The sequence below is a fragment of the Neolamprologus multifasciatus genome, chromosome 11 (assembly GCF_963576455.1).
Source record: "Neolamprologus multifasciatus chromosome 11, fNeoMul1.2, whole genome shotgun sequence".
NCBI lineage: Eukaryota > Metazoa > Chordata > Actinopteri > Cichliformes > Cichlidae > Neolamprologus > Neolamprologus multifasciatus.
The window spans coordinates 34,572,510-34,587,860 of record NC_140449.1 but is presented as its reverse complement, the minus strand read 5'-3'; the positions used below and the strand labels follow the sequence as shown (position 1 = coordinate 34,587,860).

General features: G+C 39.6%; 1 protein-coding gene across 2 annotated transcripts in view; it reads right to left on the bottom strand.

Moving 5' to 3' along the window:
* The window catches only part of LOC146509133 (uncharacterized), a 47,459-nt gene that overhangs the window by 13,471 nt on the left and 18,637 nt on the right, over positions 1–15,351 (bottom strand). Inside the window, exons 1-12 of one of the 2 annotated variants that reach the window (XM_085176966.1) lie at positions 8,668–8,844; positions 5,757–6,009; positions 4,415–4,462; positions 4,087–4,130; positions 3,437–3,719; positions 3,026–3,069; positions 2,183–2,468; positions 1,630–1,673; positions 1,055–1,325; positions 623–672; positions 461–534; positions 70–284 (exon numbers count right to left, since the gene is read on the bottom strand). In XM_085176966.1, coding sequence (XP_085033092.1) covers positions 70–284; positions 461–534; positions 623–672; positions 1,055–1,325; positions 1,630–1,673; positions 2,183–2,468; positions 3,026–3,069; positions 3,437–3,719; positions 4,087–4,130; positions 4,415–4,462; positions 5,757–6,000 — 1,603 coding nt within the window. In that variant the 5' untranslated portion in view covers positions 6,001–6,009; positions 8,668–8,844. Of the gene's footprint in view, positions 1–69; positions 285–460; positions 535–622; positions 673–1,054; positions 1,326–1,629; positions 1,674–2,182; positions 2,469–3,025; positions 3,070–3,436; positions 3,720–4,086; positions 4,131–4,414; positions 4,463–5,756; positions 6,010–8,667; positions 8,845–15,351 lie in introns of those variants that run through there. The other variant, XM_085176968.1, reaches the window with a different exon arrangement.

Here is a 15,351-nt window from a genome sequence, read left to right as displayed (position 1 = left end):
TTGTAACAGTTTGTGCGCTCACTGTCAGAAATGTCAAACATCTGAAATTCTTCCTTCGTGTCCTCTTACCGATGCAGATCCAGTGTGGCAGGTGAACTTCATTTAACTTCCCAGCAGTGACTGTGACGTCCATCAGAGGACCTGCAGGCATGTATTGTCTGCTCTCCATCCTCTCCATGTGTCCCTCCCAAGATCTGAACTGGTACTGAAAGCTGGTCTTTCCCTTACAGACCCAGCGCAAGCCCGAGACTCTGCATTCAAAGTGTCCTGCTGCACACTGAAGGCTGAAACAGGAATTAAATACACACTCATGAAGGAACAACAGAGTGAATGGAAACACAGAGAGTAGTCGTGTGAATTGGATGCAAAATGAAGAATTTCCTCTGGGAATAAATCCAAAGCTGAACTGTTTCCTGTAGTTCCAGTTTGCTGTGCTGCAGCATTCAGGAAGTTGATTTACCTGTAAGTTGGAGCCTCGTCTGCATCTGTACTGTTCACCTCAGGTTTAAGTTTAGTCCAATCACTGCAGTCCTGCTGCAGAGGACAGTCACTTTAGTCAATAAGTACACATGTTTATAAAGAAAGAAACTTTAGGAATAAATGGATGAATGGAAGGGATTACCGTCAGGCTCTGACAACCTTCAAGCTCTGAACTTCTTTCAGTTTTTCGTCCTTGTTGAGACACAAAGAATTCAAATGAATGATGTTATGCTGACATATAAAATCATCCTCTAACTGTCCACATGTTTGCTGTTTGATCACTTTATGCTGTGCAGAGCTGCTTCAACATCAGAACAACATGTTCAGCAGGACGTGCAGCTGAGTGACGTCTAAGATGATCAAAAGCTGATGAATTCAAATATTCTCACCAGTGATGTCAGAACAAGACAGAGACAGAGAGAAAGGTTGGATTCAGCTCTGATGATTTATGCAAAGTTATTTTTGTACGTCTGTTGTGTTTCCTCTTTATTTTAATGTTTGTTGATTAGAAGTTGTTTAAACAAGTTTATTGTAAATTATGAAAATCTATTTATTCAACTTTGTTTGGTCTCACCTGAGCTGCTCTCTGACAGCCTCAGCATCAGATCAGGTCTGTTCATGTCTGTTAAAACCTCCATGGTCACCTCCACAGACTGACGACCAAGTTCATCCACCATCAGATACACAAGGACTTCTGTACTGTTTGTATACCAGTACCTCTCCATTTGTGGCAGGCCCATCTTAAAGCACGTGAACGGCAGCAACTGCTTGAATTTCTTTAGATCCTTTTGACTGAATTCATTCAGTGTTTCCTGAATCTGTGTAACAGCTTCCTGTTCTTTTTCCTGTAAAACCAAAATAATGTATCAAGTTACTGTATAATATCTCTGTTGGACGATTTAAAGATTTCTTTTTATTTAATTTCCAGAGAAACTGTAGTAGAAATGTCAAATATTAATTAAAAAAAGATGTCTTCATTAATATTTATATGTTTTCGAATAATCACTGAAGAGACGGCTGGTGGTTTTGATATTTACTTCACTCTCTTTATGAACTGCAAAACTTCAAGTTTCATAAGAAAACATTATTTCATTTCTATCAATACTAAAAACTATTTTTTTGTAAAAGCTGAGTTAAAGTCACACTCACTCTCTTCAACAGTGCAGCTCCATGTTCATCCACAGAGTGTTTCTCTGAGGAGGAAAGACATTTACAATCAACTCTGAGGATTCAAACATCATCACACATCCAAGTAGAATCAGCCTTCAGACGACACAGATGATTTAAAAGAGAAAATCCTGTGAAACTAAATAAAATGACACAAGAACCCAACAAAGAAACCCTCCATCCTGTCCAACCAAAGTAACTGGGGGTTCCCAGCTGTGATAATGAGAGAGGGTACACCTGTCCACCTCAGGTTTTAAACAGACAGACAACCTTTCACACCCACATTTAATTTAGAACCAGCAATAAAGCCAACAAGCATGTGTTTGGACTGGAAACCAGAGCACTCTGAGGAAAAGCATGCAGGCACAGGGAGAACATGCAAACTCCACACAGAAAGGTTCCAGCCAACCAGGAGGCTCAAACACACAACCTTCATGCTGTGAGGACACAGTGCTAACCACTGCACCACCATGACACCACCAACACAAAAACCTGTTGATGACACAGAGTTTACACTCATGCATGTTGGTCTCACCTCTGGATGCTGAGCTGCTCTCTGGTAACTTCTGCACCAGATCAGTTCTGTTCATGCGCATGAAAACTTCTCTGGTCACCTCCACAGACTGATGACCAAGTTCATCCATCATCAGATTCATTATAACTGCTCTGGTTGATGATAGACTCAACCTACATAAGAAATATGACAGATTCCTCCAAGGAACGATCGTCTGCAGGAGCCTCTTAAATTCCTCGAGCTCCTCATCACTCAAATTATTCAAAGTTTCTAAAAGCAGATGTTTAACAGCTGCCATTGTTGCCACCTGGAACAATAAACACAATCACGGGGTCACATATTTATTTAGCCAAACACAAGCGCCTATTTACTAATTGCGGTACGTTTATCAAAAAAATGAAGAAAATATAAAACTGTGATCCACTTTTATGGGTTTGAATAGTTTTTCTTTACAGGCTGCAGTTCTTCTCTCACTGTGCAGATAAAAACTGAAATATATCCATCAAGAATCTTTCCCTGATTTCACATTATCTTTCATTCTTTATTAATATTTGTAAGTAGAATAAAGTTTCCTGTTTAATCTGAAAGTGTTTGATGTTTTCAGATTTCTCTGTCCTGTTGAAGAGTCAGGACAAATGTACATGCTGACACTTCCTCAGCTCATCCTCAGTGGTAAAGACATCCTGACATTAGTGTTGCAGAAACTTACTGCTGAAGAAGTCAAACTGAATGAAGCTTCAGTTTGTCACAAACATCCAGCAGAAATCATGAGAAAAATGACTCAACATGAGAACTGATGATACTTTAGTCCTCTGACTTTCAGCCTGCTGTCTTGTACTGAATCAGAGATGTGACATGACTCACTTTGTGGATCAGTGCAGAGCGTCGTTCATCCACAGTGTGTTTCTCTGAGGAGAAAAGTGCTCAAAGTCACTCATGACAAACACATTTAACAACTAACTGACAATTATTCAGCAAATATGACTTTGGAAAAATGGACAATATGCAGAATTACACTGAAACCTCCTCAGCAATAATAAACAGTATGAAGGAGTCATTTTTACTCCTCCTCACAAAGTATTTTTATTTAATCTCATTTTTATGTATTTATTGAAGTATATTTTTCCAGAACAGCCATAAAATATGTTTTAAAGATGTGTTTTTTTGTCTTTATTACAAATATTATTTATAAAGTCAAAGAAGACTTTAGTCAGACGTTTATGAGACATAAAAACAGTTTTATGATGTTAATGAGTTTTGATTTTGTTGTCTTACTTCGAGGCAGTGAGCTGCAGTCTGACAGCCTCTGAGCCAGATCAGTCCTCTTCATCTCCTTTAAGACCTTCATGGTCTTCTCCACTGACTGTTGGCCGTAAGTCTGCACCATCAGAAACACTGTGTCCTGCAGGTCTGTCCACTCATATGGCATCCATGAGAAGACTGAATCATATTTGCGATGAATTTGTCGCAGGGTCCAGTTGAACTCATGCAGCTCTCGATCATTGAGACCATCCAGAGTTTCCAGCAGCAGCTCAATAACAGACTCCATCGTTTCTACCTGGAAAATTCAAAGAAAATGTTCATGAGATAAATGTGACATTTCTCACTTTCAGGTTTGTTTGTTTTCTCATCAACACTTGACAAATGTAGATGTGTTTAGATGACATCATCCATCACATAAGGTGATGATGTCATTGGTCATATTTGTCACAATGATCACAAACAGCTGATTAACAATTATTCTGCTTCTGTTAACAAGTTCAGGACTTTTCTGACCTGCTGCAGACCTACCTCACTGCACACGCTCAACTTATCAAACTTTGACTTTTCCAATCAAATCATTTGTTTCTATTGAAGATTTCTATCCTGTATTTATGAAATGAAAGCTGGATGATCTGAAGTCAGACAGATGTGACATGACTCACTTTGTGGATCAGTGCAGGCCAACGTTCATCCTCAGAGTGTTTCTCTGACAGAAAAGAAATATTAAAAGGTTCATTCATGACTGATTTAACATCAGTGTTAATAATCAGACACTTTGAAATAACTGATGCTTTGATTTCATCCTGATGATCCTTGTAAGTTGGATTAATAACAACATTAAACTTGTTAACATGAAGTCATATTTGATGGGAAACTATCAAAGTGTGAGGAAATGATCCAGTTCTGTTTCATTCAGTAATTCTTCTTCATCTTCTTCATCTTCATATCAATGAGTGTATTTATTGATTCATGTGTTTTCTGGACACTGACCTTTCTCTGTTTCCTCCACATCAAATCCTTCAGCTGATGATCCTGCAGCTGCAACACATTGAATACAAACTGTAACTACATGATACAGACACTGTGTGTGTCCTTTATGTGTGCTCATCCTGAGTATAACACTGAGTCCTGACAATAAAAAGCTTTAATGTTTCACTTTCAGCTGTGCTGACTGAAGGCAGGAGGAGGCCATAGTTACACAATCACAGAGAAATCAATGAAAACACTTTGGAATCATTTACCTCATACAGGTCGTCTGTCTCCATAGTGGAGTTTAAATCAAAGCTAACATAAAGATCTATTTACAATACAAGACTGATATTAATGAGCTCAAAATGCAAGAATTCAATGAAACAAACAAAGAAAAATATTTTCAAAGGAAAGAAGTTCAAAGAGCTTTAAAACAACATTTACTAAAGAAAGTCACTGATTCAATAACCTGAATATTTTTACTTTAAAACATTGAAATATGAAAACAAATCTGTTTAATTTTACTGTGTTTGTACAACCTGAATGTGTTAATTTATCAACGTGTGTCCAAAATAAATCAGAGGAAGTAATAATTGAAGTTAACGCAGAAAGATCAATTGGAGAAAAAGAGTCTAACTTAACATCAATGGTACTAAGAGTAGCTGTAGATAATATTACATCTGTGGGATGATTATTGGTAATTTTTTCTCTAATGATTAAAATGTTATTTGTGAAGAAGTTCATGAAGTCATCACTAGTTAACGTTAAAGGGATGGTTGGCTCAAAAGAGCTCTGACTTTTTGTCAGCCTGGCTACAGTGCTGAAGAGAAACCTGGGGTTGTTCTTATTTTCTTCAATCAGTGATGAATAGTAAGATGTTCTGGCTTTGTGGAGGGCTTTCTTATAAAGCAGCAAACTATTTCTCCAGGCTAAATGATGATCCTCTAAATTTGTGACACGCCATTTCCTCTCCATCTTACGACTTTACAGAGCATGTGACCTCTGTAACTGTCTAACTGTTAATAAGAAGAGTTTCGGTGGTTTGTTGTAATTGTGAAGTCCTGAAACAGTCACATAATATCACTGCACACCGGCTAGAAGCTGCTATTATTTTGTAGTGTGCTGTGTTTGAGCCTCCTGTAATGAGCCAACCTGCCTGACCTGCACATATTCTGCTCTAATCCACGTGATAAAAAGCAGCACTAAAATATAAACGTCTTTGTTCATCATTCACTACACAACACAGAGTCAAGAGATTTTTCTATCAGTCAGCACCTGGTTTCATATGAATGTGATAAACTATATGCAGTATTCTCACATATTTAATTCTTTGTTCTCTTATTTGCGTTTCATGAGGTGATACCTGATAATCTCTGCACCAGATCAGTCCTGTTCATCTTCATTAAAGCCTTTCTGGTCTCCTCCACACTCTCTCCTCTGTACGTCTCCTCCATCAGCTCCACTACATCCTGTGTGTTTGCTGTTTTCAGTCGGCCCCTTGGCTTGGATGATAGATCTTTCTCCGGTTCAATGAGGGACTTGAACTCAGCAAAGTCCTCTGGACTCAACTGGTTCAGTGTTTCAATGAGCAGCTTCTTAGTCGTCATAGTTACCACCTGGAAAATGAAGAAATCATATTATACATGAAGGACAGCATGTCTGCTGTTTGTTCATTGGATGGATGGAAACTCACTGCTTTGTATTTCACTAATGACAACATTACTGACATGGACGTTTGTTACTTTTCATGAAAACTGTGATTGGACGTGAACGTCAAACATCAGCTTGAACCACATCTAAAATTTGTGTGATAAAAAAAAAAAAAAAACATGCAACCCACAGCAGTGTGTGAGTGTGTGTGCTAGAGTTCGGCTTGTTGGTGAGGCCCACCACAACAGTCTCTTTTTCTCACGTGGCTCCTTGAGACAATTCATTATGCACCCCTGGTTTATGCAAACTTTTTAAATGGAAAAGCCCTGTAGATTCTCACTGATCTATATGTTTATATATACCTATACATACATATATACTTACATACATATATACAGTGCTATCTTTATTTTACATGTCAAAAAGTATTTGCCCTGGAAACGTTACATCTAGATGAGCAGAATAAACTTGTTTGGATTTCCTAACCTGAATGATGGAGCATGATTCAAGACAAATATTTTTGTCATAATATCTGTGACTCTGACAGCAGGTTAGAAATTTGTATTCTACTAGAAAGTGAGAGACAGAGAGAGAGGAACCATCCAGAGCTGTGTAAGGAAGATCTAGTGTCTGATGAAGACGAAGAAGCTTTAACCCTTAGATGCATACGTGGGGTCAAAAATGACCCCACGGGTTGTTTTTCTTCAAAATCTTTAAAATGAAAAGTTGTAATATATTCATATTCCAGGTATTCCTCATAAAATATGTTTGTAACATGAGGCCATTTGCATTTTTATTTATTTTTTCATTAATTTATAAAAAAAATGCTGTTTTTGTATCACTACCCCACTCTTCCACAAGTGGGGTCAAAAATGACCCCAAGCAGTTCCTATGGAAGCTTCTATGAAGCTTTCATTTTTAGCAACTCCGACCGTCCCACTTACACTTCTGATGGATCAAGAATTAATTTTTACACAGTAACATACACTATTTATAGTCAGGGCTGCACATAAGTGGTCCGTAGGTGTGCATTCGCTGTCAAAAGAAAAGTATTCCCGGAAATTCAGAGAATACGCGCTTCTTTTGCGGTGGAGGAACACCTAAGTAATTGCTTACGGAGCTTCTTCAACATCTTTAAGAGTTCTGAACAAATGTCTGTCCTCCTCCAGAACATCTAATGTACACAAACGAGCGTCCCAACTTCTTATCTGGTGCACGTCTTTTATTTTGACAGCAAATGCGGTGCGCATTTGCTGTCAAAATAAAAGACGTGCACCATTTATGTGCACCCCTGTTTATAGTTTCCTGTGCATTTCAAACATTGTCCTTTCTGATGTTTTTTTTTTAAATATCTAAAGTAACATGGCTGCTATGAGGCCAGCAAGGATCCCTGTGGCCCTACAAATGATTCAGGACGGATGGGATGAAGAGCCCATTGGAGGCACTGACTCAGAATCTGACATCTAAGATATAGAGTATCCAGACTATTGTCCCCCCACTGAACAAGGCCAGTCAGATACAGAGGAGTCCTCTGATGAGGAAATGGATATTGAGTCTAACAGAATGAGCCCCTCTTACTGCTCTAGCCACAATATTCTGAATTAGTCACCCAGGGCTTGCACCTGGGTCTAGTACTGTCTCCCCAATAGATGCATGGAAGATGTTCATTCTGATAATATAATAGAAGAGGTGCTGACATGCACAAACATGGAGGCACGAAGAGTAGCCACAGACAGGGGAAAAGAGTGGAAAAATGTAATCAAACATAAGCTCCTGGCCTTCATTTGACTGACCATTCTTGCAGGAAGTGAGAAGAACTGGGATGTACCAGTTGGTGTGTTTTTGGGAGTCCTCTGCATACCCCATTGTTCAAGGCCACTATGTCAATTCAAAGATTTAAAGATATTCGTCCGTCTTGCACTTTGATGACAAGAGGACCAGAGCCTATGGACTGAAAACGAACCACATGGCAGCTTTCTGCTACATATGGGGCTGTTCCTGGTCAACTGCAGGCAGAAATTCATCCCTAGTGATTGTGTTACAGTGGATGAACAACTTGTACCTTTCAGAGGGAAGACCCAGCTTCTGCAGTATATGCAGAGCAAGCATACAAAAGTGATACAAATAATACAAAAACTGCAATTTCTTAAAATTAATGAAAAAATAAATAAAAATGCAAAGGGCCTCATGTCACAAACATGTTTTATGAGAAATACCTCAAATATGAGAATGTTACAACTCTTTGTTTTAAAGATTTTGAAGAATAACAACCGAGTTTATAGCAAAATGCATCGATTTTACTTGGGGTCATTTTTGACCCCACTCGTGGAAGAGTGTAGGTATTGGTAGGTTGTGCATCCAAGGGTTAAGATCACGTGACTATGGGAGAAACTGGTTCAACCGGTAAAATCGCTACAACCCAGAACTCGACCGTGACCGTGACTTCCGGTTCTTTCCCACAGAGCTCTGCACCTCTGCTTCAAACCAGCAACAGTCACATGATCTAATATAACTTATTATTATATCTCATTCCTCGTTACACACATAAGAAAACAACTCCAACAAGGAAGCAGAATTACGAATGTGAACTTCCAGAAGGAAGCAGAACTTAATGCCGCGCTTACCTTCAATACTTCATGTAAAATGTGAACACCTGGAATCACTGCTGATGGAAAATCATTCTTCAGTGTTTGTGAAGCAGCTTAGTGTGAGGCACTGTTCTCCCGCTGCTTTCTCTCACTTTCTGTAAACGCTGAGGCGGAAAAACTTCCGCTTTTCTGCGCCTCTCTCCTCCCACCTGGATAAAGGGCGGGTGATGTGCAAAGTGACTATCTGCTAAGAAGTGATTTCCGGTGTCCCTGTGTGCTTATTATGTGTAATATCTTTCTTTATGTTGATAAATATTCTGCTGGCACCAAGATTTAAGAACCGGTCGTATAAAATAATAAAGGAAATGCCTGTTTTGTAAGCATCTCCATGACCCTGCGCTGTGGCACAGTGTGTGTTGCACATTAGAATCAATCCGGTCCTGTTTGGCCACATCGCGATGCAACCAGATGGGTTACTCTGTCATTTGCCTCGCTTGTGTTTACCTGCAGGTAATCATCATTTGTTATTTGTTAGCCTGTTTAGTGACTTGCTCCAGTCACCACAGATAGCCCCGATCGGGCGTTCCTTTATGGAGTGATTGAGCTAAGATTAACGTTATAACGAACATGCGACAGTTTAAAAGCCGAGTGTGTATCACTGTTTGGGTTATGCATTTTCTTTCTTCTTTAAACAGTGTAGGTGACGTTTCCTGGAGCACGCATGAATATGAGTGTAAGTGGACACCAGGTTTTACCTTAAGAAGGGGAACAATAAAAAAACGGACAGAGCAGTGGAGCAGCCGAGGGAATAGAAAAATATATTATTTAACAATAGAAGACTTAAAATCAATAAAAAGTCCAATGGCCTCAGCCACAACATTAAAATCCACTAAAATAAAAATGATTGTTTAATTATGAATGTAAGAGCCAAAGTCAATGTTTATGTTTTGCCTTTTTGTTATGGTGGCACAGGTGTATAGCCTTACCTGTGTCTCCGGTGATGGCATGTGGGTGTGGTCACAGTCTATTTACCTGATCTCGGTGTTCACAGCAGGGGTTGTTGGGTGAGTGGTTTGTGGGCAAACTTTTCTGTTGACCGTCATCTTTTGGCACATCAGTTAATCCATGCGCTATTTGTTAATTGATTGAAAGCGCAAACATTTGTTTTTGTTTCGTTCTTAAAATAAATGCGCAAAGTACAAGTACGACTCATTATGGATTATTGGAGGCGCGTCACAGGGACACAACCAACTCAGCCGGCCGCGGCTTTATTTACGGATGAAAGTCGCAACATTTAGTCAACAGAAAATTGTCTTTTATCGCACGCATCAGAACAATGAAGAGGATTTTTGGATATACGTTTTGGAGTCACGGAGCCTTTAGATGAGTGGACGCAGTTCTCAAAGGAGTAATTGGAAACGGCACCTTCACACTGGCATGGTGGAACGCAGCACAAAAGACACTTCAGAAGCGGTAGGACACGCTGATTCACTCTGTGTATTATTGGATGTTTTGAACACAGGTTGTAAGTGTCACCGCTTGTCCATTGGGGACATTGGTTTGATCTGCGTTGTGTGCGTGCGTGTGCTTGATTTGGCAAGCTGGAGGACGCTGCTTTGGTTTTGACAGCCTGTGACGCTGCTGCGCAATAATTTACACAGACGAAAAGTATTGGCTGTGATCTATCTTTGAAGCTGTGGATATAATGTTGTTTTGATGCATGTGAATAAGTGACGATGAGTGAAATAAAAGAAGCCGAACATTAACTGGAAGAAAAAAGATCTGCAAAACTGACGGCTAAAGCACTTGCTTTTAAAATGGAAACTTTGCAGAAAGAGCGAAAAGCTCATGTTAACAAGATTAAAGGGTTAACTCGTGATATTAAAGAATTGATTAAACATGATGACAATGCAAAAGCTGTGCAGCTTAACTTGGAAAAACTGAATGATTTGTATAAAAATGCCAAAGTAGCTCATGATGCATTCATTTTATTGATTCCTAAAGATGAACAAGACGCTCATATTGACTGGTTTGGACGCATAACAAAATGTAATGATGATTTTGTTGAAGATGTGAAACGATGGCTTCTTGAAGCTGGAAGACCTTTTATGGAAAAAGACAAGGAAGCTGAGAAAGTGCCTACTGCTGTTACTTTGGTTATGCCCGTTTCTGCTGAGACTGTTTTAACAAAGGAGACGGTTTCTTCCACAAATGATGAACATAACATCTTAACATCTCCAAAGCAGGTTAAAACCAATTCTGACATACAAGATGAAATACAGCCAGGTGACAGTGTTTCAAACGTAGGAAGCAAAAAGAGTAAAATCAGTTCTTTAAGCTCAAACTCCAGAGCCTCAAGTACAACATCAGCACGAATAATGGCTGAAGCTGAAGCAGCTGCGCTGATGGTAAGGCAAAAACTGCTTAAGGATAAACATGCCTTGGAGGAACATGAAGCACAGTTAAAGAGACAGCGCGAGCAACTGGAGCTGGAAACAAATATAGCTGCCACGGTTGCAAAAATGAAAGTACTGGGAGGCTCAAAAGGTTCCAGTATTAAAAGTAAACTATCAAAAATATCAGATGGTATGGAGTCATATTTTGAAAAGGGACAAAAGGTAACTCAAGTGTTGAATACTCGTCCTGATAATCCTGTACATGAAAGGCAACATGTGCATATCTTTAGGGAGCATAATGTTGCAGACTCACAATCTCTCTTAACCACAGGCAGAGTTCCAGTACAACCTCAGACTCTTTCTGAAGATTCACTGACATATCAGTCAAACATTAGAAATTCACGTGAAACTAAACATGTACCTTCTCAAATCTCTAGTCATGAAGAAGACTGTAACATCTTATCTGTCATGAGTAAGCAAAACGAACTCACTGCTTTATTAATACAACAACATAGTCTTTCTTCATTACCTAAAAAGGAGATCCCAGTTTTTGATGGAGATCCACTTCAGTACCAGACTTTTGTTAAATCATTTGAACACAACATTGAAAGCAGAAATAAAAACCCTGGAGATTGTCTTTATTATTTGGAACAACACACAAAGGGTCAACCAAGAGAACTTGTAAGGAGTTGTCTACACATGACTTCAGAAGCAGGATTCAGAAAGGCAAAGTCTTTATTACGGCAGCATTTTGGTAATGAACATAAACTTGCCACGGCTTACATGAGCAAAGCACTTGCTTGGTCTTCAATAAAAGCAGAGGACACGAAAGCTCTTCAAGCTTACACAATATTCCTAAGAGGCTGTTGCAATGCTATGGAAGATCTCAGTTATATGCAGGAGCTTGACATGCCTGCCAACATGTTAACTATAACAAAGAAACTTCCCTACAGGCAGAGAGATAAGTGGAGAACTGCAGTCTGTGATTTCCATGAGAAGTGTAATCGACAAGCTACATTTAAGGATCTTGTGGATTTTTTAGAGAAACAAGTGAAGATTGCATCTGACCCAGTGTTTGGGGACATCAAGGATATCTGCATGACAAACAGAGACACAAGAAAACTTAAGTCTCAAACTCACACAAGATTCAAAGAAAGTTCTTTTGCTACCTCTGTGATGGCATCTGATAAAGAAAATGACAAAGTTAAGGAAAAAGAAAGAGCCACACAAATGAGGAGTTGCTTGTTTTGCAAAGGTGAACATACCTTAGAAAATTGTCAAGAGCTGGAAAGAAAAACGCAAAAAGACAAAATCACTTTTCTAAAAGAGAATGGAGTCTGTTTCGGATGTCTTTGTAAAGGACACATTGGTAGAGACTGCAAAAAGCGCCTCAGGTGCAAGACGTGTGGTTTAAAGCATCCTCAAATGTTACACATCTATCAAAAGACAATGAGTAAAGAACAAGAATCAAAGGAACAAACTCAGGATCGTGCCATAGTCTCTATTCAGACCAGTGCTCTTACTGGGGCCGGTAAAGATGAATTCAAACTTTCAATCGTGCCTGTGAAAGTTAAGGCCAAGAAAGGAAATGTAACATTGTACACCTATGCATTTCTTGACCCAGGCAGCACTGCATCATTTTGTACAGTAAAGCTAATGAATAAGCTGAAAATTCATGGAAGAAGATCCAACATTCTGCTGAGAACTATGGGACAAAATAAAGTTGTTGAAACGGATATTGTTGCAGATTTAGAAGTCGCTGGACTAGACGGAAATGAGTTTTGTGATCTTCCCATTCTTTATACTCAGTTCACTATGCCTGTCCATAAAGGAAACATTCCTCACCAGAACGATATAATCCGGTGGCCATATTTGAAGTCTGTACATCTGCCAGAAATTGACTCTGAAATTGATTTGCTAATTGGCTCGAATGTGCCAAAGGCTCTGGAACCACTGGATGTCATTAGAAGTGTTGGAGATGGACCGTATGCTGTTAAAACTGTCCTTGGCTGGATAGTAAACGGTCCTTTGGGTGAGACTCAAACTGAAGCTCACAATCAGCCACAGATAAGTGTCAATAGAGTTTCAGTGGTGAAACTTGATGAGCTGTGGAATCAGCAGTTTAAAACTGATTTTCCAGAGTGTGCCAGAGATGAGAAAGAACCTTCTAAGGAAGACCAACAGTTTTTGGATAAAGTTTCCAATACTGCTAACCTACATAATGGTCATTATTATATTGGACTCCCATTGAAAGACTTAAAGGTCTGCATGCCAGATAATAAAAGTGTTGCTGAACAACGCCTTCAGAATCTGAAGAAAAGACTTATGAAGAACTCTTCTTTTCTGCAGGACTATAGCAGTTTTATGGCAGATATGATCTCTGAAGGTTATGCAGAAAAGGTACCAGAAGACAACTTGGAACGGACAGATGGCAGGAAATGGTATTTGCCGCACCATGGTGTTCTGCATCCGCAAAAGAAAACCCTTAGAGTGGTGTTTGACTGTGGAGCCAAGTATCATGGAGTGTCGCTAAATAGCAAGCTCTTACAAGGTCCAGACTTGACCAGCACGTTACTTGGAGTTCTGACAAGATTTCGTAAAGAACCTGTTGTCATTGCAGCAGACATTAAAGCCATGTTTCATCAGGTTAAAATACCAGAGGAGGATCGAGATATGTTGAGATTCCTTTGGTGGCCCAACGGAGACTACACTCAAGCCATGGTTGAATACAGGATGACAGTACATGTGTTTGGAGCAACATCATCTCCCAGTTGTGCAAACTTTGCACTAAGGAAATGTGCTGAAGATCATAAACAACAGTTTAGCCTTCAAGCCGTGGATACAATGTTGAATAACTTTTACGTCGACGACTGTCTCGTCTCAGCAGCCACAGAAGAGGATGCGATAGATCTCTATCATGAACTCTGTGCCATATGCTTGAAAGGAGGCTTTCCACTGAACAAATGGATAAGTAACAGTCGTAATGTGTTGGCTGTAATACCTGAAAGTAACAGAGCAAACAAAATAAAGGATCTAGACTTGATCAGTGATGAGCTTCCAGTGGAAAGAGTTTTGGGCGTTCAATGGTGTGTTGAATCTGACGTTTTCAAGTTCAGAATCACTCTGAGAGATCGACCTTTGACAAAACGTGGCATCCTTTCTGTAGTCAGCTCTGTTTACGACCCCTTAGGAATGTTGGCACCAGTAATCCTAACTGCTAAAAAGATTCTGCAAAATCTATGTCGAAAAAAGATTGGATGGGATGATGCGTTACCTGATGCAGTTATACAGGAATGGACTATTTGGATGCAAGAGCTCTACAAGCTGGAGGAGTTCAAGGTTGATCGTTGTTTTAAAACCAACAGTTTTGGAACTGTAAAAACTGCTCAGTTACATCATTTCGCAGATGCATCTGAGGACAGCTATGGAACAGTGACTTATTTGTTACTAAAGAATGAACGAGACCAGGCACACTGTACATTCATTATGGGAAAGGCACGTGTTGCTCCTTTAAAACCAGTTACAATCCCTCGAATGGAGTTAACTGCTGCCACCTTGGCAAGCAGAATGGATGTAATGTGGAAGAAAGAACTGCAGATGGAACTGAAGGACTCAGTATTTTGGACTGATAGCACCTCTGTACTAAAATATATCAACAATAAAACAACAAGGTTCCGCACTTTCGTCGCCAACAGAGTTTCTGAGATTGTCAAAGTTTCAAATGCTCAACAATGGAGATATGTGGACACGGATAACAATCCAGCAGATTTGGCTTCTCGAGGTTTAACGGTACAATCCTTTTTGAAAAATAAACAAACTTGGCTTTCTGGACCTCCATTTCTTCTACTACCACAAGAGGAGTGGCCTCAGAATCCTGATGAAGTGAAACAAATCTCATCAAACGATGCAGAAATTAAAACAACAGTGAACGCTGTTCAGACATCACAAGAAATAGATCCGGTTTCTCACTTCATTCAGTATTTTTCATCCTGGACTCGGCTGAAGCGTGCAGTAGCATGGATTCTGAGAGTTAAAAAACTGCTTCTGCATTACAGTAGAAGAAAACTACAGATTAAACATGATCCTGGACAAAACATTGACCTTCAAATGAAGAAACACTGTCTGGACACCAGCAGTCTCAAAGTTGAGGAGCTGATTAGCGCTGAAATGGCTTTAATCTCCTTTTGTCAAAGGAAGCGGTTTGCTGATGAAATCTCCTGTTTAACAAAAGGATCGAATGTTAAGAGAACCAGTCACATTTATAAACTTACTCCCATCCTGGAAGAAGGTGTGTTGAGAGTTGGTGGACGACTCAGTAGAACTG